This window comes from Strongylocentrotus purpuratus, unplaced genomic scaffold, assembly GCF_000002235.5.
Source record: "Strongylocentrotus purpuratus isolate Spur 01 unplaced genomic scaffold, Spur_5.0 spur5_scaffold_6, whole genome shotgun sequence".
In the NCBI taxonomy this organism is placed as follows: Eukaryota; Metazoa; Echinodermata; class Echinoidea; order Camarodonta; family Strongylocentrotidae; genus Strongylocentrotus; species Strongylocentrotus purpuratus.
In genome coordinates, this window is record NW_022145612.1 from 42,519,832 (window position 1) to 42,547,305 (window position 27,474).

At 36.2% G+C, this 27,474-nt stretch overlaps 2 protein-coding genes across 3 annotated transcripts; both read right to left on the minus strand.

The window, feature by feature from the left end:
• Positions 1-205: 205 nt before the first annotated feature.
• LOC591054 (cysteine-rich with EGF-like domain protein 2) lies at positions 206-14,958 on the minus strand. 2 transcript variants are annotated; one of them, XM_031000411.1, is made up of 13 exons: positions 14,855-14,958; positions 12,157-12,479; positions 11,410-11,492; positions 9,940-9,994; positions 9,086-9,191; positions 8,608-8,646; positions 7,200-7,249; positions 6,695-6,821; positions 6,132-6,233; positions 5,220-5,402; positions 4,457-4,591; positions 3,239-3,244; positions 206-579 (listed from the first exon to the last, which is right to left on the minus strand). In XM_031000411.1, the coding sequence occupies exons 2-13, from the start codon at positions 12,310-12,312 to the stop codon at positions 296-298; spliced, it is 1,326 nt and encodes a 441-aa protein (XP_030856271.1). In that variant the 5' UTR covers positions 12,313-12,479; positions 14,855-14,958; the 3' UTR covers positions 206-295. The 2 variants fall into 2 exon arrangements, with proteins under 2 accessions (XP_030856271.1, XP_030856272.1); XM_031000412.1 differs by lacking the exon at positions 3,239-3,244.
• Positions 14,959-18,039: 3,081 nt separating this feature from the next.
• On the minus strand, positions 18,040-26,682 carry LOC582840. Its single transcript, XM_782778.4, has 9 exons — positions 25,990-26,682; positions 24,762-24,887; positions 23,996-24,153; positions 22,971-23,120; positions 22,156-22,252; positions 21,579-21,669; positions 20,889-20,990; positions 19,897-20,003; positions 18,040-19,626 (listed from the first exon to the last, which is right to left on the minus strand). The coding sequence occupies exons 1-9, from the start codon at positions 26,659-26,661 to the stop codon at positions 18,655-18,657; spliced, it is 2,475 nt and encodes an 824-aa protein (XP_787871.3). The 5' UTR covers positions 26,662-26,682; the 3' UTR covers positions 18,040-18,654.
• Positions 26,683-27,474: the final 792 nt, after the last annotated feature.

Genomic DNA, 27,474 nt, shown 5'->3' on the forward strand with positions numbered 1-27,474 from the left:
TAATATAAATACAAACATGAAACATTTATCTATTTTCCCCTCTGAATCCATAATTTAACCCACCCTAAAGCCTTTAATCAAACTGTAATGGAAAATAGAGAAACTAGCTAGCTGAGCGTGACAACCAAAACTCACAAATTCAATCAACTGGAAAGGCACATGATGCCCATATAGGGTATTTTACAAAATACAACTGTCTATAAAACAATACATGTACTGATGTACATTACTGTGATATTCTTATGCCATGAAATAATCTGCATTAAATAAATTACATTTCTATCGTAAAATGCCATCATAATTCTTCTCGAAGACTTTGTGGTGTTGGCATATTTTCTGAATCATCAGAAGGATTTGGAATCTCCTGACCAGCTTTTAAAATCTCATCATCCTTTTCCTTTGGTAAATCTTCCCTAAACTCTGAATTATCGAAATTGGTTTCTTTCTCATCAGTTTTCGCACCATCAGTTAATACTGCCTGTTGGTCACCACTGGAAGCACCGACCTCCCCCTCTTCAACGGTGGTAGATTCCAAATTCTCTGATGATTCTTCAGATGCCTGGTCTGTTTCATTGTTAGCTGGAGGGGTGTTACATGCAGAAACACAGAAGGGGGTAGAGGAAAAACACAGAAAGAAACACAAACATATTAGGGTACATCTATATTAATAGAACACATCAAAACTGACTTCTTGCTACAAAACAATAACACACAACTACAAAACCAACTTCAAACTGGTATAAAAATCATCACATAAACAACATTTTCCATGCAAAATATCACTATTATACACAATATAGAATATGGAAGTCGGGTAAATATTGTAAACAAACAAATTACTAGATGTTATACATGATAATAAATATGATCTGAAGGCTGATGCTGCTCTCAGAAGTGCAATTAAATCACTGCAAGCGACCAAACTAACGCAACATCTGGAAAAGGCATATAAAAATGCCTCAGAATCCCGCAGAATGTAACAACTAACAATGGGCCAAAAAAGTAAAAAAGTTGAACAATAGTGTGCTTTTGATTTGTCAAAACAAAATGATCAATGTAATTACTGCCTTATTCCCTTCAAAATCCGACCAAAATTTCAAATAGTTTTCATCCCTGACAATCTCAGTGAATTCACAGCACAGAGAGTTCCTCAACTCTTCTAATTCTTGAATGTAAGAGGTTTACTTGACCTTATTTGCGATACATCAAAGTATGTACTTATGTGGTTTATTTAAGGGGTAGAACTGTACACACACAAACACATAAGAAAAAAATATTGAGAGTATAAAACTGTATAAGGAAAAAAAAAAAATGTTTGTGAAAGTGGTGTACATCCATTTCTAAACCCTAAAAGAGAACCTCAAAACTTGCTCAAATTCTCATCCAAACATAAATCCACACATCTCATAAAATACATGGGAGACAAGTACTGATATATTCATATAAAATTCAGAATACATGTACTTAAAGTTGTATTTCTAGTCAATTTGGTTTTGCTATCATTATTGCATAATTTCTTAAAGAATACACATTTGCAAATGGCCGTCAATACCTCTGACAGAATGCAATATTATTTTTGAAACTAAACAAAATTATATTTTTAAATCTAAATTCACAAAGTACATAATATTCATTAGTATTTAGGAAGTACATATTTTTTTTACAATCACAAAAGGCCTGGAAATATTAGGTGTCCCCATTTTACAAAGAAAACTTTATTTTTTAATCGTGGAAAGTCAGCCTATCGACAAATATTGAATTTCATATATCTTAACAAGCAATTAGCATATCAAAAAAACACATGTAACAGGAAGATATCAATATTGCATTTTATGTAATCAGTTAACTATGCAATGTCACTGTAAATGACGCTATATATTTTAACATCAAATGTATATATCTGTTACAAGAGATATGATCAGACACATAATAACATTTCCTGATACCATTTTTATTTCCCGATTGGTTCCACTCACTTCATGATAATCACTAGGTACAAAACAAACCCTGTATGAAATAATTGTACTGCACTTTTGATTGTTGATACAGACAGGTGCTTCATCTCTCAAATCATGTAATAATAATCAATATTAATAGGTCTTACACCACATTTCTTTTTGTGTCCAATAAGATGATTCTAATATATAGGCCTATCATTTGCAAATCTGTACTAAATAATACCTTCAAAGTTTCAATCATTCAAGGGAATCTAAATCTAAGGCAGCTTGTACAGTTAAGATACATTTCTCACCATACTCCATGACACACATAAATATAAATATAGTACTTAGGCTTATTCACTCCATCAATTTTCCTATCTGCAGGGTAGAATATTTTAGGTTGATTATTTATCATTTACACTGCACAAACAGGAAGTGTGCTGAAGAATCTACAGTCCTTAATGCGTATTATTTTTAAACTATGAGGTTTGTTTTAATATAACATGGAATGTCTACAGGCTTCCAATGCTAATGCATATCTATGGCAAATTTCCTCTGTATGTTGATATTGACAGCACATTTTAAATTCATTCAAATATTCAGTATCATTGTTTATATTATACACTGCAGCCCTTCATGGTTATTAATACACTGGCCTACTCATACACAACACTCAAATACACACCTAGCTTTCATATACTGAATGATATCATTGGTAATAAGCTCACTGCAGAGTGCAGACCGTACATCTGGGGGGCGTTTCACAAAACTTGTCATCAGTGACAAATTACAGTTTTTGTTATAAGCTACTGAAATCCTTGCTTCTGATTGGTTGTCAGTAGAGTTGTCATTGATTTTTGTCATTTGTCATTGGAAAAAGGCTTTGTGAAACGGTCCCCTGATCTGCGACTGTATACAAGCCGTACAAAATGGAAGCCATCTACAAATATTCATGAATTCCGCATCGGTTGATCACAGACCACCGACATTCCTAGGAATCCAACCCTAACCACACATACCAGTATGTGCGCTGATTCCAACAGCAATAAATAATTCCAAAGCAGTGAATTTTGTTTTACAAAAAGCTAAAGAAGAAGATTCGTGTCACGACCCCTCGTCACCTTCGGGGTAGAGAAATCGAGAGATGTACCAGCTGCCAAGACCTAGAGCAAAGATGGCGGCCATAATGGGACTATTCCTTGAAGCTAACACAGTCCCAATAAACAAGAAGAAGTACATGAGATAGACCAGTACTTCACCTTTTAGACTAAGTTTAGGATCAAATGTTTTTCCCTTACCTTGGACTGTTGAGGGAAGAGGATACAAAAAAAATTGGAGATAGACATGAAGGATGGAGATCAAACACTCTTTATTATCAACAAATATTTGAAAAAGGAAAAAGGTTTTCATGTGCATCTAGGCATCGCCAGTAGGCAGGTTTTAAAGCCCCTCTGAACTAGTTTGGCTAGGGGAGTAGACCTCCCTGCAAGGTCACTGATAGGTGGTTATCTCATCAAATCAGCTCTCAATTAACATAAGAAAAAGGAGATCATTGGGGACCAACAGGCACCGCTTAGGCATTGTTTGCTATATAGAGGGCGCAAGTAGCTATAAGTAGTGCAGAGGGGCTTTAAAGCTTACATGAATTTTGTTTTCATGAACCAACCTTCGAGAAGAAAAAAAAAAGTGCTTACTGTATGTATTAGGGAAAACAATATACAGCTTTTTATTGAATGTTACAAATTTTAAGTATTCATTGCTTCGCTTGTTTCAATTCCATTGTTCTGTACTGCAACAAATACAAGCTCACACCAAGAAGTGATATCTTTTCTTCTTTCTTTCTGCTGTGGTTTGTTGTGAAATATTTGCATTTTGTATCAAAGTAATGTATAATGCTCCATGCAACTTTGATGCAGCATAAACATATTGGATACTTGCTGATCTAACGCAACTGCTCAGCCGAGGTAAAATAAACATGTGTCATCCCGGAGCATCAATTCTAGGATTGTGGTTTCTGATTCCCCCATTTTCATTGTGCATTTAACCCATGAATTCTTAAAGACATTTCCATAACTGGTAACATAAACACACATACCAACAATATACAGTGCGACCCAGAAAAAATGAAACCGAGAATTGTTGAAGTTTTATCATAACTTAATCACAATTATAATAAATAAATGACACATACTTGTAAAGCTTAGATCCTCCTCTTTCATTTGATGCAACTCATATGATGCATATTTCACGTATGAGTGATTAAAAGCAATTTGAAGGAAGGAAACCAAAAAGTCATTTAGCGGGCGGTATCTGAATTTCGAAGTTGCATCAAATGAAAGAGGAGGATCTAAGCTTTACAAATATGTGTCATTTATTAATTATAATTGTGATTAAGTTATGATAAAACATCGATAATTATCGGTTTTGTTTTTTCTGGGTCTTACTGTACTGTTCCTAGCCCCCGTACTGAGATACATGTACTAAGAGAGTAAAAGTAAAGTGTCATTGATACTTACAAAGGGCTTTATCTACGCATTCATTGCCGACTCTGTCGTAGCCATCTTCACAGTCACAGTAGTGGCTTCCAGGCACGTTATGGCATTCCATGTGTTCCTCTTCACATATATTCTCTTGTTCACACTCATCGGTATCTGCAGGATAAATGGGGTTGATTTTCAAACATGTTTAAAGGTCACTGTAGACCACAAACAGATACAGTGGATATAGTATAGTTGTCATAATCCAGGGGTTTAAGCACTTGACTTGAAATGCAAATGTCGTGGGTTCGATCCCCAACACAGCACTTATGTCCTTTGGCAAGGCATTACCTGGGTAATAACATCTGTAAAGTGCCTAAAGACTGTATTTTCGATTGAGTGCTGTACAAATCAGAATTATTGTAGGCAGAGGAACATATTTTGCTTAGTTTATAGGGAAAAAGAGATTATATAGGACTTCTTGGAATTTACTAGTTCCCTGGTATCATACCAAACTCTAATTCCCTGGCAGAAAAATAATGCATTTACTATTCTCAAATCATAAGAAGTAAATTAGTACCCTGGTAGTTGTTAGGAATTCTTTGAGTACTTTCAGTGGCTTAGGGCTAAGTAACTAAGGTCATCCTAATAGGAGCATTTTGTAGGTCAAGGTAAGTGTGTGCAATATCATGTCATTTCTATCATCAAAACACATTTATTAAGGTTAAGGAATATTCAGAAAAAGTGAGTTCAGTACACAGTCAAGGTTATGCTTCACAATTTAAATTCAACTTGAACTTACCTCCGCAACCATCTTCCTTCATCTCATAGCCCTTCTTACATTTGACGCACTTATCCTTGCCTTCTCCTAGGCAGCTATCACAGGCGCCATGACAGGCAACACACTTATGGGACCCCTGAGTGTTCTCACAGAACTCGTCTATATCGCACGGTGGTTTCGCCTCTACGACACACTCGTCAACATCTAAAGAGAAGATAATAAGAGGAACAATCGATGATGAACGGTGTTAGTGATGATGAAAATGATGATGATGATAATGATATATGTATTTTAACTGGCTGCCTTTAAAGAAAGCAGGTAAACATGTATAGTTGAAGATAAATAACCAGGAAAACCACAGCTTTAAGTCCTATCCAAGTGATTTAGTAATTGAGGATAAATGCCTAACGTAACTAAAAGGTATTAGCCCGTCGAAATTGATTAGAACATAAGAATCTCACAGGTAAAACATCACTGCTTCCCCACTGAGCCATCAAACCTCCTATGATCAATATACTTCCACTTGTGAAGGTACAACAACATCATGAAACAATCACTCCATCATCTGCACATTTTAGTGCAAAAGACAGGAGAAAAATACTGTAGAATTTTAAAAAAACTACTGGGAAAAAAAAGAAAATATTTTCCATCCAAGTCTCTTCATGAAAGCAATTATCTTAAAGCTGTATGAGGACAAACAAATTTGAAATACAATGAGCATTCAACTAACATATATAGTCATATTAACAGAATTGATTATGAATACCATTACAGGACTGGGATTTTCAGACCAAAATACCATATTCCAAAGCAAAACCTGATAATTTTGGATAGGTGCATTCAAAAATCTAAATCATACAAGAATCATGTTCATGCTATTAAGCCTTAATATATATAGTGTTAATATGAAGGAGATGACTTTTTAATAGTTACCTTGGCATCCAGTTTCATCATCCCACAGCCATCCAACTTTACATTTCTTGCATCCTTTAGGTCCTCCACCAGTGCAAAGGGCTGTACACGCCTTATGACAGGCTGAAATACAAATAAATGAACACACATATGACTGACTATACAGGTATAGTATACAAACAAACATTGAAAAATTGAAGCAGACATAAAATGCAGAATTGAGAGATATCACCTAGAGAAATCTTCCATTAGAAATCTTAAATTGAATGACAAATATGAAAAAATGTTACACCATGCTTCAAAGTAAGTGATGAATCATATTTCCATATTTACTGTAAATTTCCCTCTTCCCACATCCTTTTGGTAGTACATGAGTTCAAATATTTTCATCACACATTGATATAGTTAAACAAATAAAACATATTAAATGAATATTTCCTTTTTTTCCTCAATACAAAGGAAGGTTTTTTTTCCAGTTCTTCCAAAAACCTAGAAAATTACCCAGTAAGATGAAAAAAAAAGAAATATATGAGGAAATTGATGTTCAGATAAAGCAAAGTTGAACACCACAGTCCCATGCATACCTTTACATGTTGTATGTGTCTCGTTCTTCATCACCTGGTAGTAACCATCCTTACATATATCACATAGGTCTCCTTTATAACCGGCGTTGCATTTACATTTTCCTGAACCCCCTCTGGTGCCTGCACCCTGTGTAATCGAGATAATGCAAGGTATATGTATGTATATGTATGTAGAAAAGAAAGCAATGTCAATCGCATAACAATCAATAGGTAAAACTATCATATATGTGTTGGTAGTAACGATTATTTACACTGCATTTTCACCACAGTGAATATCTCTAAATCATATGACTGTTACTGCAAAACCAGAAACATTTGCCCACATAAAATGTTCATAAACTTTGCAATTGGTCCAGGTTTGCGAGTTTCATGCTGTAATATAAAACTAATAAAAAAACTGACACAACACTAACATTTTGCAATTTGTGAGAGTTGCTGGTTTAACAGAATCTATTAGCTAAATTGCTGTCAGAATAGAAAAATGAATTGAAACATAAACACTCACCATACATTTCCCAGCTCCCTTGCATGGTCTTTCCACTCCATATGGACATTCTGTGTGGGGTGACATAAGAAGAGAGTAACAGAGGGAAAAAAAGTATTTTTTAACAGTTGTTGTTGTTGTTGCGATTAATGGCGTTTCCATCGTCATTCGAACATTTCTCACCATGTTCTTTTAAATGACCGTGTACATACGGTAACTTCCAAAATAGATGCTTTAAATGAAATGTGATTGATATCTATGTCTTGTTCCTATCATAACTAGATGGAACTTCGACTGCGCGCAGTCGAAATGATGCCTCCGTCATAGAGCAATTTTACAAACCAAAACAGAAGAAATTGTTCAAATTCAAGTTCAATTGTAATCCATTAACAGGTTCTCAGAATATCGTGATTACAAGCAATTTCTCATATACATATATGACCCTTTGATCTTTGACCACATGACCCTAACATCTACTCAGTTCATTGGCTCTGCAAGATGTCCCAAGTTAAATAGTAATCCATCTGTCAGTTCTAATGAGAATGCGTTCACAAGCTATTTTTGCATACATAATGAGCCCATGACCTTTGACCTTTGACCTCATGACCCAAGAATCTACTCAGTTCATTGGCTCTGCAAGATACATACATGATCTATGTTTGGGAGGAATCCATCAATCTGTTCTAATGATAATGCGATCACAAGCTATTTTTGCATGCATAATGAGCCGCATGACCTTTGACCTTGACCTCATGACCCCAAAATTTAATCAGTTCATCGGCTCTGCAAGTAACATACATGACCTAAGTTTGGCAGGAATCCATCAATCGGTTCTTGAGATAACGCGATCACGAGCTGTTTCAGCATACATAATGAGCCCTGTGACCTTTGACCTTTGACCCCAAAATCTAATCAGTTCATCGTCTCTGCAAGATACATACATGACTTAAGTTTGGCAGGAATCCATCAATCGGTTCTTCAGATAACGCGATCACGAGCTGTTTTTGCATACATAATGAGCCCTGTGACCTTTGACCTCGTGACCCCAAAATCTAATCAGTTCATCGGCTCTGCAAGATACATACATGACCAAAGTTTGGCAGGAATCCATCAATCGGTTCTTCAGATAACGCGATCACGAGAACGGGACGTACGGACGGACGGACAACCCGAAAACATAATGCCTCCGGCTACTTCGTAACGGAGGCATAAAAATCTTTACTTGAAAGTAGAACCAAGCATTACAACTCATCTATCAGTTTAATATCTCTTCAAACAATTCTTTTCCAAAATTTCATGTAGCCACTATGCATTAAGAAACGTACTTGATTATTGGGGAACTCAAATGATCAGATCAAATTGATTGTTAGTCTCTAGGTATCTGTATTTGTACACATATCAAGCAAGTTTACATTGTATGAAAACTCACCTTCACAATCTGGACCATATGTGTTTTCAGGACAGCAAACTGTAAAAGAAGAAGGATAGAGACAAAAAGTATCAGTAAGATTCCTGTAAATGCGAAAAAAAATAAGTATAACTATACTGAAAAGAATTAAATGACTACATTTATATAATAAACTTTTTCATATCGCTCTTATCCAAAATAACCAGTTTATCTTTCAAAAGGCAATTCAGTTTTTACTGTTTTGTACTTTACGTATATCATGCTTTCATCTGAATAATTTTGTTGAAGACACTTTTTCTTCCAAAGGGAAATAACAATAAATATTCAGAATTTTCAATCATTAACCCTCATATGCTCTTATTGAGACTTTTGAAGATATTATGATTAAGTTCCAAGCCAGCTTGTCCTTATGCCTTATCTAATTGAACCAGAATTGATAATTTTGAGACAATATCTCTCTCAAAAATGCAATGCCACTATTAAACACATAGAACGTTACCTTTGTAATTATCAATGCAGAACCATTGGAAGAGGTCTGGGGTCTCTAGATGTTCCTTCCACCATTGTTCTAATAACTCCTCCTCTTTTTCTAACAAATTATGACACTGTGGGAGAGAAATACATCATAATCATCAAAAAGTTAACAGGTTTTTGGATTTTTCTAAAACTGTTTCTTTCATAAGACTTTTGTAAATGCTGAAAGCCTTCACATTAATCATTATTCTGTTCATGTGTTTCATATAAAAGCTGGATGTGGTGTTTTTAAATCATCCACATCTATTCTTACCCTGAAAAGCATTCCATCTCTAATCACTGCACACATGCATGCTAAAATGATTCACATGAGTTTTAACATATTCTATCACATTTCCTCTTTCTCCCTAGTGTATACAGAGAACCAATCTAGTAGATTCCAGCTGTGATATCACAAACTAGGATTGGAATCTATGCTTACCCCATCTCCACTACATAGCAAACAACATCTTCCAAAACTAATATTTGTTAACTTTTAATGAAACATATTATAGCAGTGTTGGTAAAGATACATTTCAAGGTATATCACCTGAACTACTGTAACATTATGCAAAACTTAATGTCCTATACTCTTGTATTTTTAACAGAGTTTGTATTTTAAATATTAGAATATCTACATTTAAACCGGCCTCTCATTCATCACAATATGGATGGAAAGTAATCTGGAGTGCTGGTATAGACATTACACAATGAAGTGAACAATCAAATACCGTAATACATATGAATTGTTCTCTAAAATTGACAGCCATAACGATATTACAAGAAATCAAGATAACTGATTAACTGTTAATTTGCCTGTGCAAAAATGTTACTACTTACATCATGTTCTTTGCTCTCACAAAGGCTTTCAGTAACTTCAATAAATCTCATTTCACTGTAAGCATGATAGAAAAAGAAAGTGAAAGTAAATTAATGCATGTAAGATGGCAGTAATGCGGTGGTCACATCCCGCCGTACTTGCAAGTGCGTGCTGTCTACGTGCAAAAACGTGGGCAAAATGTGGGTAACCGTACGTGCTGAGTACCGACTCCGTACGGATTTGGGAGCACGCAGACACACCGTAGCACTTTTAGTGCACGAGGAACTTTCGCTGCGTTCGGGCTGCGTTCGGGCTACCGATTCATCCCAGTGCGTGTGACGTGCGTTGCCGGTACTCCCCACTGACCTCTACACCCTTTGCCACTCCCTCCCTACGTTTTCAGAAAAACGTAGCGGCCGTGGCGTCCCCAAAAACCGTACGGACTAAAAACACGCACGGTGGGATGTGACCAACGCTTAACTGATATTATATTGCACCATCAAAGAAAAGAAAAAAAATGTGGAAATAGTTTCCAAGTGTATAGGGCCTTTGACATGTTAAAGTATGTACAGGAATGGTAAACAGTGGTACAAGATATATTTGCAAACAGATGCAATCTCTCAACAGCATATCTTTAGTCGTAGTGGTCAATACTAATGTGTTGTAAACAGCATATTTTTTGTTGCTGCATGACCAAATTGCGATTGATTTGACGCAATGTATTTAGCCTCTATGGGTAATGGCAGGATTACCGTAGTCTCTTTTTAAAGACTTGTACACAAAGGTGTAAATTGTCTTACACAGTCTATATTCTACATCCTACACAAAGTTTGAACTTGAAGCCATTCATTAATAGAGGTACTGAGGTGTGAAAAATTAGAGCAGTTAATCTAATAAGAAAAAGCTTCAGCAAAGACATGTTAACAATGAGTCTATAACAATGCATACTCCTATTGATTTTTATAGCAGACTTGGGTGGTTTGATCCTTTTAGGATTAGTGCAGGTCAAACTGAGCAGCTGTTACATAATAAACAAAATATCTATCCTTTTGTAAAATAGTACCACAACATCTGCCTCCTTTTAAAATTTATTCTTTGTCTCTCTCTATGTCTTTGTTTCATTCCTCTCCCCTATCTCTGTCACTTTCAGTGTCTATGTTACTATAACTTTCTGTGTTTTCTATCTTCCCTCTTTTTCTCTCAATCTGTCAAAAAAATTTGTCCCCCCCCCCTCTTTTTTCCATCTCTCTCTCTCTCTCTCTCTCTCTCTCTCTCTCTCTCTCTTTTTCTTTCATCTTGTTATTATGTTTATTATTCCCTCTTCTCATCAACCTCATTTTAATGTTTCCTTTTCTAAGATTGTTATAAAATAGACTCTTCTTGTCTAGTCTTCAAATAATGTGCTCTCTAGTCTCTGTACATAGCCTATGGGAATAAAAGAATTTTAGTTGTCAATGAGTTAACATTACATTGATTATAATGCAACTAACCTGGTAGCATAACTGCCTAGTTTTTTCTCCTCCCAGTCAGCATCTCCACCTTCATACATAGAACGTGCTGTGCGTTCCATGCCCTGCGGATAGGATAGGCAAGGAGAACTTTATGTTAGAAGCGTAAGTTTAACAAAATGGATGAATGCTGAATGTATGAACTATTCCTGGGTCAATAATGGTGTTTTTCTGTTCTGTGCGCAAGGAGCGGGAGTGATGTAAAATAGCAAGACAACTGCAGAGATTGGTCCTCCACTCATGGGTATTACTGTACACAACAGCAATGATCATCATTGTTTCACAACCATAAACAATTATCTTTTATCTAACTAAATTCAATGCTAGTATCACTGGATACATTTGCATAGAGTACTTGATAGTCCTCTCAGCAGACATTCACAATGGTTATGAACTGATTTTCAATAGCCAAGCAAGATTACTTACAACATAATTTTTAACCCAAAAAGAAAATAATCTTGGAGCAAATACATCCCCCATAAATTATACCTGGGTTGAATACCCATTATGATTTGTACAGGAAAACAAATTATATGACACAAAAGATGGTTCTGCAATTCTAATCAAAACACACCTTCCATGTGATAAACATAAATGAAAGATGGAACTATTGTGCTACTGTCTTATCATTTTCTTTACCTGTAATTAAATTATGCTATGTACACTTAAAAAAACAAAAGAATCTTGAACAAAGATTAAAAAAAAGAAGCAGCCAAATATTAGATGTACCTCTTTAAAGCCCTTTGTGACTGTTCTGCAGGTATCACATTTCTTCTTGATGGCTTCATTCTCCTTTTTGCCTCCATCACATGATGACAGCAGCAGCATGATTCCAATGATGACCGGGAGAACCAGTCTCCAGCTTAGATCCAGCCTCACCTCCATTTCTGAAGTAGTTATAATTACGGTAGACAGTCTGCAGCAGTGCAAGATTCTTCTTTTTAATTTTTTTTTTTTATAGATTGTTCTTAATTGCCAGGATCAAGATGAGCCAGAATATTCCTATTCCAATGAGACTTCAGGAACACAGAGATACAGCAGAGGGATTCCTCCTGGAAAATACAGTAGGGAGAGAGAGAACAAATCTATCAGTAATTTTAGAGTCTTTACTCTTCCCACAAAGAGCAATTATCTTAAAGAGGAGATTTACAGAAAAAAAATAGTTGAGAGCATTTTTTATAATTCTAATTGCATGTGAAAGAAGCTCAAAGTTGAAGTACATCTAGTGTTCGTTAATCTGCAAATGGTTTGTAGACATAGAAGTAGGGTCTAATACAACATTTAAAAGACATTATGCTGTTACATTAGGTCAAGTAAAAAAAGTGATGAGTTTCTCATCCAGAGTTCTTCAAAAAAGGAGGAGGTAGTGCTTTGCCTATTTTTTCCAAAAGTTTTATTACAAAGACTAACATTAATCTTAGAAGATTTATAAAATATTGAACCTAAACTTCCTCAAATCACCAACTTTAATAAACTATCTGGATGCACAACCTGTCCGGAAACACAGCGTCTGGGTTTACTTACTTCGCAATTTCGCATAGAGCTCTGCGGAGCGGACTTGGGGAAGGGTGGTACAAATTAATGTAAAAATGTGATCTGAATTGGATTTTTTCCAAATTCCTGCAGAACCTATTTTTGAATATTCAAAAATACTTTATTCAGAATCATGATCCTGATGAAATGAAGAAGTTAATAGACGCTACTAGAGTCTATAGTTTCACAACTTTGCTTTGCAGAGATGTCAAATCATGTTAATTTGCAACTTTTCTTACAAGCCTGCGTAATGATGATGATCATTATCATAATGTGAATTACTTACATGAATTTAATGAGGATCTGAGAGCTCGAGAGTGAGACTACATGTACAGTCGCTAACTTAATTCACACACACGCACGCGCACACCCCACCGTCCCGTTGGTATGCTATTGGGCAGCGGTTTGCCTTGAAAAGTGTATCTTAAAGTCTTCGTTTTTTAGGACCAATAGATTCTAGACTCTATTCCACAAAAGATAAGAAAATTCACACGAAACAGGTAAGATTGTCACTAATGAAACATAGTCATAAGACATAACACTTTTAAATCATGACCATTATTAATTACAATGTATGAAGATTTAGATTTTTGGTATGTTTTAGTAGATTTTAAGGTATCGATCTCGGTATCTCCACGCCAGAGTTAAGGGTCAAAGTCTGGATATGATTCTGAACTAGTGCCGATGTAGACCGAAAGCTTCAGTCTCTATACCGTCGGTTGTTCCACTGAGACTACGTCTGGCTCCACTAGACCTCCGGTTATAGAGACTGAACGATCGCCTATGCCAGCCTATGTTGAAGATATCACGGCTAGATTTTAGCCGTTAGGCCCCTCCCACAAACATGAACAAACTTGCCACGGCCGTATTGTTATGCCCCCAAAATCCCCCAAAATGTCATTTTACCTCGTGCATATCCAATTTTACATTAGACCTAGGCCTAGGCTATAATACATCGGTTCCACTTACTAACTTGATTGAAATAATCCGTTTAATGGTCCCTTTTAAGGAAATTATGGGTCAAAATCGACATCCATGTTGAAAATCTTGAAAGCCGTGTTAAACTCTCGCTGCCGTCAATCTCATCCCTTCTAGTCTACGCCGAAGGCAAAAATGATTATGAAGGAAAAACCGTGATAACGCCATTACGAACGTGTAGATGGCGCACAGTTTTTCCTTCATAATCATTTTGCCTTCGGCGTAGACTAGAAGGGATGAGATTGACGGCAGCGAGAGTTTAACACGGCTTGCAAGATTTGTCGATTTTGACCCATAATTTCCTTAAAAGGGACCATTAAACGGATTATTTCAATCAAGTTAGTAAGTGGAACCGATGTATTATAGCCTAGGCCTAGGTCTAATGTAAAATTGGATATGCACGAGGTAAAATGACATTTTGGGGGATTTTGGGGGCATAACAATACGGCCGTGGCAAGTTTGTTCATGTTTGTGGGAGGGGCCTAACGGCTAAAATCTAGCCGTGATATCTTCAACATAGGCTGGCATAGCCATAGGCGATCGTTCAGTCTCTATAACCGGAGGTCTAGTGGAGCCAGACGTAGTCTCAGTGGAACAACCGACGGTATAGAGACTGAAGCTTTCGGTCTAGTGCCGATGCCGAGCTCCGAGTACCGGTACACACTCCGCAAACATGGCAAACCTTCTCACACTTTCGTTAGCACTGTAGATCTACTGCCTACTGCCTACTGCCTACTGCACTCTCACTCTGCATTGCACTGGAAATGATGAACCTGGCCTGTCCCGTCATTTCACGAATTTCACAAAGAAATTGAGCAAAATGGTCTTCAAAAGTCATTTAAACTACTACTCAACAAAGACTGACTGTAAAAATATATACGATCATTACAATATATGCAGAAAAGGATGATCTTACCAGCTGAATTGAGAGCTCGGCTGACGATCAATTCACCACAGATGTGCAATGGGCGCAGCCATGTTGGGAATAGGATTGGCCAATGAGAGAAGGCCAAATGGCGGAATACAATAATGCCACATATAAAGAGAAGAGACGGGACAGTTATTATAGACAGCTAGAAAGATGATTTAGAGTTGGAAAGAGCAACTGAGAGATGTTTGTTGTTAGCTTTCCATTTTCAAAATAATTAGATTTAGTGGGATGGAGTTGGGGTTGTACGGGAGGGTTTCAGCTGAGATCAGGATCGAGGGGGAGGGGAATTAATTAAACCAGCTAAATTAAAACAATAACTTAATTCTATAACTCTCGATCTTCATATCACCAGTTCCTTTCAATGAAGGAACAGATGTAGTGGCTCTACTCGAACTATACAATATCTAAGGCATCAAATATGCTTGTAATTATATTGGGCTCACATTGTTCATCACTCTCTAGTCCTCTACTCACCACTCAACCTAAATTCTTTTCAGCGTCTCTATAGGTTTCTCTAGCTTTTTGAATGAACTGGTTGGGAAGGATGTATAATTGGGATGATAAAATATAAAGATCATTACAAAAATAGTTCTGTTTAGTGAATAAATTTCCCATTCACTTTTTAACGGCTGAATATGACGGGGAGAACAATTAGAAAAGAGAACAGAAAGGGAAAATAGAAAGTGGAAGAAAAAAAAAAGCAAAGAGAATTATGAAGATAAAGATAGCAGAGAGAGAGAGAGTTAGAGAGAGAGAGAGAGAGAGAGAGAGAGAGAGAGAGAGAAGAAAGAGAGAGAGAGAGACCAGAGAAAGAGAGAGTTTTTTTCGGGGTGTAACTTATAATCTGAGAATCCTTTTATCATCATGCATGCCATTGTCACTTTCACAAATCTTAACGTTTTCATTTGACAGGTATATACCTCCCCAAGGGTATACATATATATTGTTTTGTTTTAAAAACAAAGAAATTTTTGTGCAGCAAAACACACGCATTAGAGATTCAAATCTCCTGACGATGACCATATATACTTCCCTCTTACTGGAAAATCCCATGAGATATTAAATCATGCTTAAAAACATACTGAAACTCATGCTTCATCTATGCACACACACTCAAACATATGTCTCAAATGCTAAAATACATAATCAAAGTAAAGTCAATAATAGTAAATTTTGACTACAAATGAGAAAAGGCCTCTTTTATTTATTTTCAGCAAAATGGTCAAGGTATAACATTGAAGTATGATGACAGTTTAATAAGCTCATGTATACATGCACTGTCATACAATGACATACGCTATAGCCAGATACTTCTTTATAGATAGTTCTAAAGAATAATGGGAAAACCATTCAGAAATGAAAATGCTGCCAGATAGAATGTAATAGCATCACAAAATAAAATATTGCTCTGTGTCACAAGACATACAAGAAAATATAGAGATTAATTCATGGAGCTACCACAGCACACCTTTAGAAAAGAAGTGAGAAAATTGTCAATATATTACACTTATAAATTCTACCCAATTCTGATACATTTTTATTTAAACTCCTATCATTTCCTGGGTTAAAAAAAGAAAAAAATTGTATTCCTTTTCACCATCATCTGATGTCAGTCTTCAATTTTGTATTCTATATTTTATATCTCGAAGTCTAAATCTAAATTAACAACCATATAGCAAAACATGAAGTATCATCGATATTTTTTATAATACAAGTAGTTTAATCTAAAAAATAAAGAATTGCACAAAGAGATTCTGAAAGTAATCATGACAATACTTAATTTGGTGGATAACAATGATTATTGCATCTCTTTAAATTATCATATGCACCATCTTGACAATGCAATGAAATTGATATTCTTCAAGAAAATAAAATAAATCATTTTTATTATAAAGCAAATCATGCACAATAGATATTGTGAAGTTAACCTTTTAATTAGTCATGGATTGGAAAGATCAAACCAAATTCTATACAGAAAATTTTGCTAACCTGCAGCAATATTAGAAACTCATTTTAACTAAATTTGCACATAATTTGGGGGCATCCAGATCAATCCCTCATTATTAATGCTAACATGCAACAAGTATTAGAGTAATATGAATTTCTGTTTCAGGTATTGTTGCATTGTGTTTTTCGGGAACCTTAGTGAATGACCTACACTGTATGTGATGTTCTTACTATGATCATACAACTGCAAAATGATCTGATTACCATAAGCCTTTCTACTTGTCAGTATATGACCCATCTTCTTAAGAATCAAGACCATCTACAACTCACCAGAATTCATCATTAATTTGATTTATATATAAACTAGAGATTCCAAATTTCCAATGACATATTAAGTCATTTCAACTTCAAGTTTTATCAAAGAGCAATCAATAGGAGAAAAATTATATTTTCCCCCATTTGTTTCCATGTTAGGTTTGAGACTTAATGGTGATTCTGAGCCATTGCATCATGTATACAAGTTAGGAATGAAAATGTACAATAGTCCACTAATACCTGTATGTCATACTTCATACATAATCAGTTTAAATGTAAATACACATACATGTATACATTTGATTGATTAAACTTGAAGCAATTTACAGGTACATATGTAGTATATTACATTTAGCTGTCCCATATATGACATTATTCTTGTAATGTCATCAGGAAAGAGCGATGGGATTGATACAAAAACTGAGAAAGACTAACAAACAATTTATATAGATCTGTTAATATATCACAAAAAAAAAAAATGTACAGGTTGTATCAAAATGTATGTCTTTTGCAAGAGTCATTCATAAGAAAGATTATGAATGATGGCAGGTGTAAGAAGCATTTTTAATCATACATATATTGGCACATACAAAGATTTCTCCTTGCACTTTTAAAAAGATCGATCACAGAGAACCCAAATAGGAATATAGGTATTGGAAAGGTGAAAATCAATGAAAGAAAGGCTATAGTAAAAGGAACGATTCAAAGTATGTAACTGACTTACATGTATACAAATGCAGAAACAGGCTGACAAAATCATCTACATTTAAATTGAGTAAACTTATGGATATCATATCTACAGGTATATGTGAAACTGTACACGCTTTCAAAAATGTGTGAACTAAAATTTGATCTTTGACAATATGGTATCAAGGCAGCTCTGGCAGCATCAAATGTAATTTATTGAATGAGGAATAAAAAGATAACATGCAGATGCTAGCATGATGCATACATATGGTTAGCAGTGAGTGTGTATGTCATCATACACTATGTAAATGAAAGAATCACTCTTCAAAATATTAATATTTTGACCTGAAATTTCAATACTGCATGCAATGAATAGCATTTGTTCTCTTGCTCTATGAAGAAAAAAAGGAAAAAAATGGGAAGTAAATGTAATCATAAACAACTGATTGATGCATCACTCGAATTGGTAGCCTTGGGTTCTGCACATAAGTGCTATGAAAAATGACTTACAAGTCATTTATTTTTAAATTAAAATACAACATACTATAAATCCTAAGCCTAAGCTCCCATTCCAAATTAAATATGGGAATAGAATTTGAATGACATATTGAGTGAATGAGTACTTTCAACATTTTGTTATGGTAACAACCCAACCATAAATTGTACTCATTAACTGGCAAATACTAGTATGAAGAAATGAATATTAACCAAAAGAGGTATAGTACTGTAACTATTAAATAATTTTAATACTACAAGTTTTAAGCAACCTCATTTTAATGCAGCAGATAAAATAGATATATTCAGCCAGATTGTCTAAAATCCATCAAATTACTATCTCAATCTCCATCAGTGGAGCTGAAATCGCCACCCCCCATTTTCATCAGATCATATGCAGTCCCCTGGAGGGTTGGCTCAGGTCCGATATTGCCCAGTCTCAAAGATCCGCAGCCCCCATTAAGTGACTCGGAGCTACCTATGTTGCTCGAAGGACTCACTCCGCCCTTCTTCAGCAAATCCTTTCCCCCACTGCTCCTTCGTCTGAGCACCTTATGGATGAACTTTGACACGGGACTCGATCCATTGTGAGGCGAAGGTGGCACATTGCAGGTGGTCATACCCTTACTCTTTCCAGTCAACTCATTGCTGATCTGACTGGACGCGGTTCTCATGGCTCCCTTCAAGTCTTTGGATGACGGTGTCAGCGTCTCGGTTTTGATGTTATTCTCACGGTCATAGTGCGCATAGGGGCTGCTCAGAATGTTCATGCGAGGCGTGTATCCATCGGGAATCTGTTTACGCTGCGACCCTTGCCCGTTAGGAGACGGACTCAACCTGCGATTGACCTCCTGCTTCTGTTCGAACAAATCTTTCACATGCCTTCTCTGCTTCTTCTCCACCACATCGTTCTCAAAATCAATATCGACGTTGATCAGCTTAGCTTCCTTCATCGTGCCCTTCACGCTGCCCTTGGCTAGATTCAGTCGGATGGTGCCCTGGTCAAACTTAGAAAGTCTCCTTGGACTGTTTTTCTCTGAGCCTTCGTTCGCATCCACTGGATCCACTCTTGTTGCGTTTTGTTGGAACGATTCCTCCAGGGTCCTCCCTGACAGGTTGGAGAGGTTGAGATGGAGAGGAGCATCTACCTCACCACCAGTATCTTCTCTCATCCTTTGAAGGATACTATCCTCATTGGTTGCAGCACCATTGTACATCTCTCTCATGTACTGATTCCTATTCTTGATCAGTCTTGGATCATCATCAGGTGGGAGGGGTGTGGAAGTAGAAACAGGTGGGGTTGACTGCATCTCCTGCGATAGAACATAAATAATAACAGACATTAACATTGGTCATTGATTCACTTGTATCAATTCTGAGTAAACAGCTACACGATAATATTTGTATATTATATTCATCAAAATAGCTAACATCACACATATCTACTTAAAACCGCAGAATATGAACACATCTTGAACTGATTTATCTGTAAAGCTAAAACTGAGCATTTGCGCTCTCCCTTATCACTCACGCAATGCCAATTTATATGAAGACGATTAATGATTAATATTTGTTCAACTTACAGCCACAAACTGTGCAATCTCCTGGGCCGTCTCTGGTATGGGTGACCTTAGACCTCTCCTCACGCTAGATCGAGTAAGGGATTCATCAAACTCGTTTCCAGAAGAAACTGAAATACAAGCAGCATAGAGAACACATTTATGGCAACTGCAGGTGAAATGCTAGTTTCAACAAAATATATATCAGCTTAACTTAAAGATATTACAAAGTTTTGAGAAATTTTGAAAAATGGGTGGATAGCCCATATATTTGGATGCCCATGTGGATGAATTAAAAACACCAGAAATTTTAGCCCCTAAAACGTTTCTGCTTTCGAGAAAAATCGAATATAAAGATTTACCGGTGCTCCCGGTAAATTTTGATAAATTTCAAATAGCTCCTACGGCCATACAATGGTAGCTACGACCATGAAAATCTCAGAGTGTGTAGTTGTGATATATAATTTCCGAACGAGAATAGCTTATCGGTCGATTTTAGTCAATAAACATTGTTTTATAACTTAATTAATATCTTGACCTTGAGAGGGAGCTATTCAACATAAAGTGTTTATTATTTAAAATTTCATAACTTTAGAGTCGATTTCGACCGCGACAACGATCACTGAATATTGTAGGATCGTATATGCTTCCAATATGTTCATTTGAACCAAATTCATGACCCAATACCAAAACTTTGTATTACCTTTAATATATATGAAAACAGAATTATGATTGTAATTCTATAGCCTTTAAATCATTCAATCTAACTACTAGTACATGATAGATGATTGAAGGTAACAGTGTAAAACAAAAAGGAGGAAGAGAAAGAGAGAGGGGGAGGGGAAGCAAAAGACAGACGGATAGACAAAATAAATTTTAAAAATTATGAAAAAGACGTATAGCAGCCAGTTGTAGTTATTACATGGTTTGATTGAAGAATGTGCAATTATTCAGCCGAAAAATTATGGCAAGTTTGAAAATTACTATCAATACAAAATAATGAGAATGAAACTTACTTTCTTGTTTGGCTCCTTTGCTTGCAGTAGATGAACTGGACGAAACATGCCGACCCCTCACCTTGGATGACACGGCACTAGCCTGAGATGCTCGCCTCAGAGCTGTTTTTTTAATGAAAACAGAAATCAAGCTTTATCAATACCATCCATTAGTGGAATAGATTTATATTTAGGGAAAGAGAGCAGGAACAGTCTACTGATAACACATCTCAATGATAAGCACGGAAGAAGGGTTACGAAAGAAGAAAGATAGACATTTGTGACATCTCATGTACAAAACAAAATATGACAAGGTGACATCATAATCACATGACTGATCCATCGACGTTGGATTCTATATCAAATCTATGAAACTTTTCTGCTTTTTTGTTTTGTTAAAACTCAAATTAACTTGCTAAAAAAGTTGTGGACCCCTTTCTTGTCCCAGATTCTCAATGTAATTGTACGTACAAGGCAACCTGAAGCCAGGAGTGTGTACATGGAATAAAGAATGCTGACCTCAAGGGCCTCCATTGTTTGTGTAATTGCCAATTGTTATCTTCTATCTGCTAAAAGGGCATTGAGAGCACCCTATGAGCTTACCATTAAGGTTACACATGATCAACGTGGGTCATATTTCATAATATGCTTTAGTAAAACCAACTACAGGCAAGAAAAACATAAAAAAATACATGCATGAATGTCACTTACCAGGTTTCACATGAAGAACAACGATACTAGCAGAGAGGACAAAGTTGACTATTTGCATGTGTTCTAATCCTTCCACTGCTTTCCCATTCACCTGTGAAAAATTGAAAACATTCAAGTTAGCAAACTATCATAAATTCATCACAACGTCATCAGGCTCACACAGCAGGTGAAAATATTGGCAAACATCAAACTTTTTTTTTTAAAGCTAGAGAGATAAATGCAAAGAGTGAAAATAGATTACATTACTACAACATATACACTTGAGGCCTTGGCTTTAAGCATTGCAACAACTGTCTCATCGCCCTCCAACTCCTTGAAGAAGAAAGGAAATCACCCAAATTGTGTGAAAGATTAGCAAACTTAACATATATGAATAGAAAGGGCTGGGGGGGGGTAAAGAATGAGAACAGACAGAGAGAGGGGCAATGAGGGTTAAAACAAAATAAAAATACTTTGCTGCTTCTTTCTGCTTCACTCAAGAAACATTATTCTAAACAGAAATATTATGCGATTTATTATCCTTCATCTAGACTAAAGAAATAAATCAGAAAAATAAAGGGCTACATTAGTTACTGACCTTCAGAATGCGCTCTCCCTTTTTCAGACCTGATCTTTCTGCTGGCGATGACAGATCCACATTGGCAACTGTTATGTCCATGCTCTGATCTGTTCCACTGCAAAACAGGAAGAAAAAAAATCATGAAAAACTCTTATTGTGATGTTGGTAAAAGGGTTGCTCATATTCATTCACTACCAAAGAGGTAGTGAATGAGTTCACTATGAGTGGGCTATTCCACTGAGTACTTGTCAGGAAAACTTTAAGACTTTGAAAAGGAATACTTTGTCAAATAAATGAAGAAGAAAAAAAATTCTAAAGATAAACATTTACTTGGAAACACACATTTAGTCCCAGGTAAAATGAATATTATTGTCAAGAAAACACAAATAAAAAACTAGCAAATGACAGGAATACCATGCAGTTTGGGGGACAAGGTCTTACTATCTATGAGTATTTCAGAAATGTACATTTCATAGCATGATATTCAAACAATTGACTGAAGTCAAGTGTGTTGGATCAAGTCAGCTTGCTAGAGTACAGTACTTGAATGTATGACTTGAACCATTTTACTTAGCCAAGCTGATATAAAAATGTACACAGAGAGATGATCCCATTGCCGAATTGAGTAGATGCTCTTGAATTGACATGGACTCCAGGGGGGGGGGGGGGGGGGGGGGGGTTGCACAAAACTTGTCATCAGTGACAAATGACAGTTTTTGTTATAAGCTACTGAAATCCTTGCTTCTAATTGGTTATCAACACATTTGTCACTGATTTTTGTCAATTGTCATTGAAAGAATGCTTTGTGAAACAGGCCCCAGAAGTGGTCTTACCCTCTAATGCTGAATCCAAGCCAGCCATCGTCTTCAGCTAGGATGGTGACCTTACGACCCTTGGACTTGGAAGATGCCGCCATGTTGATGGTATCTGTGCTAGGTAATCTCAACTGACTGCCAAGGTTACCAGACATCTGATCATCAATCCTGAAAAGAATGGAAAGATAAGGTGATATCGACAGTAGTATTTAAAGGTTGTCTGCACTAGTTTAGCCAGGAGGGATTAGACCTCCCTGCAAGGTCACTGACAGGTGGTTATCTCATCAAATCAGCTCTCAATTTACATAAGAAAAAGAGGATCATGGGGGACCAACGGGCACCGCTTCTTAAGGCATTGTTAGCTATATAGAGGGCTCAGGTAGCTACAAATAGTGTAGTCTGGCTTAAATTAACCATATCACAAGTACACTTTGATCGCACAGGATAATAGAACAAAACTTCTATTGTTTACGACAAATAAAGTAGTAATGTGCTATGCTTGGCTATGAAAAAATATGCATCAATTGTGTATAATTATAGCATTTCAATCAAATGTCAGTTAAATTGAAAATGCAATTTAATTCATTTATAAACCTTTCCTAAACTGATTGTACATAAATGAAAATATATCACAAGGGTTTTTGTTTTAGAGTATCATAAAGACTTTCACTTGTTACTCAATAAACACAAAGAATTAAGTCACTCATAAGGGACACAGCAGCATAAATTGGGGGATATTTCACAAAGATCCTAAGTCGAACTTAACTCTAAGTTGGACTTAAACATTATGGAGAGCCATTTGTAGCCTTAAAATAAAATGTGTTCAAGAGCAAAAATTCAAGTATTTTAGAGTTTTCATGAATTCTACATCCAGAACATGAAATCTCCTTGATAATAGAAAATATGAATGATTTTACTCAACATTTTATGCCTTTTAAAATAACTTTTACAAATTATTTCAAAGATGCTAACGGCTTTCAATAATTGTTAAGTCCAATTTAGGATCTTTGTAAAACACCCCCCTGGACTTTTATTCAGCTTACCTTGGTGTTGTACCAGTAGAACCAGGCATCTGACCAAGAGGTGCTAAGTAGACATGAATACGAGAAGCAGACTTGATAGCTACAACAGCTTGAGAATGGCTGATGCTCTTGAAGACTACGTTGTTCACTTTGAGGATTCTTTCTCCTACTTTCATTCCCTAAGATGAGCAGGTTCAGTATGGTTCAGTAACAGGTTCAGTAAACATTTAGATTTCAATACTTGGTTTGGTTTGCTTGCAATACTTGCTGGAAGAAGAACTCACAATTCTTCCCTTTTTCATTTCCAAGATATTAAGGCAAAATATTTCAGATTTCTTGGATCTGTCAAGTATGGCCCAACACTGCCACCCAAATTATTGAATTTCCAAGCTATAATTGCTCACAGTATTCAATTAATAATAAAACTATGCAAGTCTTTTAAATACAGCAATTGTTTTAAAACTCATTTTCTGAAGTTAGTAGCATCGATTGCTCCAATGTATATTAGCATAAATATATTTTTCTGTTGTACTGTAAAACCAGAAATTATTGAAATAATGTGAATGGTCTACATTCATTCATAATGTTCATCACAATGATCAAATGTTTCTTGCTGTGAAAAAAACTGTTATTAACAATTCACAACAATATTTTGTGTCTTATAGTACTACAAGAAGTAAGTCTTTGCTTGCCCAAATGGACAAGTACTGTAGGATGATAGCATCGTATTTTCAATGAATGCATATTGGACAGGGCCATATAATGTAACAATGTTCTGATGCAATACCTTTTGCTCAGCTTGGCCCCCAGAGTCCACCTCAGAGACAAATATGCCAGTGTTAAGGTCAATGCCACCTCGAATGCAAAAACCAAAGGACTGCCCTTCTCGCCTCTCAAGGGTCACTCGTCGCACCTGCAAATTCAAATGGAAAATACACAATTTACTTATGAAGCAGTTACAATCTTGAGACAGTGTAAAATTACTTAAAAAGCCTGTCTGCACTAGTTTGGCCAGGAGGGATGAGACCTCCCTGCATATAGAGGGCAAAAGTAGCTACAAGTAGTGCAATCCAGCTTTTAATAAGAAGTCATGATAATCCTAAATACATGTATGTACAACTTGCCATGACATAGTCTTTGGCATACATTGAACTCATGCGATGTCTGATATCCAATATGTTATTTTATCAATAATTACAACAATATCCAGTACACAGTTAAAAATATCAAGAAATGTATTTTGGTGGAACAACAGTAATGGTCTACAACATAATCAAGTAGAAATCAATAAAGAGTTATCATCAAGTAATCACTAAGATTTATTATATGTATAGGTATGGTAAAATCTAAGCCTGCTATTTTGCACCTGCTTCTATTTGCTATCACTCCATGTTTAAGACAAAACACAACATACATGTACATGTGTTTGCATAAAAGACAACTGAGGTTGTGGTAGGTCCTACAAAAAACTCTGCTTAGTGAAGTAGAATACAATAGAATAGAATTCTACAGTACAATATTTGGAACAATTCCCTGTATGCGTATAAGCTTAACTGTCCCACTTTTAACTACAAAATGTACAACCCATTGATGTTTACAGTGCAAATACCTGACGATCATGAGGTACTGTTATGGAAACCATGACAATGATCATTGGATTTGACTGTTTAACTTAGCCTTGCACAAACAATGAATGCATACATGCACAAGACGAAGATGCAATTACATGAAATGAAGAAAGATCCTTCGTGCACTTGCAATGGTTCATGTACAAGTACATTGTAGGCTACTGTTTACTGGGTATAGATGTACAATGCAGTTACACATGTACTATAAAATGAGGAAATATGTGACTAATATCTAGCTGATATCCCAAAAGAGAAGACAAATACATATTGTAGTCCTTTTGATTTGAACAAAATATATGGGGGTAGTTTCTAGTTTGTTGGAAAGACTTCTTCAAAAAGTTATTCTGTTGGAAGTAGCAATAAATAGATTTTTTTTTTTTTAAATACCTTGAGAGATTTTGGTGTAGACTCCTGCCTGAGCTCCCCTAGTCTGACTCTTGGTGTGGAATCACTACTTGTTTGGCTGGTATTGAGTACTACTGGAGGCTGTGGTTCACGAAACACTGACCTAGGAGCTTCGTCCCCGCTGACTGGCTGCTCAAGAGCATGATACGTCTTGCTTCGCTTATGTTCCTTTGACACTCTAGTCAGCTCTACAGCCTGCTGGCTTCCATTACGATGCATCTCGCTGCGTCTGCCTTTGAAGGTTTCCATTGTGTGTTCTCGGGCCTCTGCTAGGTTGTGCATGTGCTCCACAGGCAACAAGACACGAGTGGAGGATTTCCGACTCAATCCTTTGTTTGGACTTTGCTTCTTCGCATCGTCCAATTTGTACTTCTCCACCAGCTTTGGTCTAACCAGCGTACTGTAGTGCTCGAATTGAAGTCGAGATAGGTTGTCAAAGTCCACCAGAAGGTCCTTTGGTATCATCGGGAAGATGAGAGTCATCAAATGCACTTTGTCTGGGGTATCCATGAACTTCTGTAGAGACGTGCAAAGTCCCAGCACGGACAGGGTCTCTCTGAATCTCCGGATACATATCTTGAGCTTTGTGCACTCTGATTCTGTCAAGTGTTTATGGGCTGCGCTGCGCAGCTTGTATCCTGTTGAGTTTGCCATTATTAGAATAATCGATCATTCATTTAATTTAAGTCCAGTATGTGCTCATCTTCAGCTGATATTCAACATGATGAATACAAATGTATGTCCTAGGATAGAGAAAAAACAATGTTTAAATTTCACTCGATGAAACTTTAGTCACAATAAAACATTCTTTGATTGTGTAACTTGCTGCCCTCTACACTTCTACAAGTACAACCTATGGCAATTCTCAGAGATCTCTTGAATGGTTAAACAATATGTTGCATTTCTTGAATTATGATCACCACAAAAGAAGGCATTCTCTCATTATGTTTTGTTGGTATCTAACTGAGATTATAATATTTATTACAACTATTTCTGACAGTCTCCTTGTTGCTGAATTTGAATAAAAAAATATTTTATTACTTTATTACTTTTACCAGATCTTCCATGTCTGGGGGTAGATATATGTGTTTTGACCAACATTTCAATTATATCATCCTACTTGACCTAATTGTACGAGCAAGATATATCCATTACTCATTAGTCTGTCTCTTCTTAATTGTTGGCCTTGCTTTCACTCTCACTAGTGCTTCTACTTCTACTTCTATTCTGTTACTTGTCAAAGCCTGTTCAGCATCTCGACAAGGGTGATCTTCTGCCGACGGCTTGTGCGAATTTGTGCCTAATTATATACATGTTTTATGGTGTTACCCAGCCGTGTCCATCAACCTCTGAAATGGACCCTATAATGGCGTAGTGCACCTTTTCTGAAATGACCCTAACCTGAAAAGGTACACTGTTTTTGTTTTTTGTGCGAGCAGTACGTGCTTGAAAAACACTCTTTTTAAT

Coding starts and splice junctions, on each gene's coding strand:
- LOC582840 (XM_782778.4), bottom strand. CDS start 26,661: ATGGCAAACTCAACAGGATACAAGCTGCGCAGCGCAGCCCATAAACAC. Junction 23,121..23,995: donor TCTACTGGTACAACACCAAG/GTAAGCTGAATA, acceptor CATTCTTTTCAG/GATTGATGATCAGATGTCTG. Junction 19,627..19,896: donor AGATTGCACAGTTTGTGGCT/GTAAGTTGAACA, acceptor GTTCTATCGCAG/GAGATGCAGTCAACCCCACC.
- LOC591054 (XM_031000411.1), bottom strand. CDS start 12,312: ATGGAGGTGAGGCTGGATCTAAGCTGGAGACTGGTTCTCCCGGTCATC. Junction 9,995..11,409: donor CTAGGCAGTTATGCTACCAG/GTTAGTTGCATT, acceptor TCATGCTTACAG/TGAAATGAGATTTATTGAAG. Junction 8,647..9,085: donor CTGCATTGATAATTACAAAG/GTAACGTTCTAT, acceptor CTTCTTTTACAG/TTTGCTGTCCTGAAAACACA.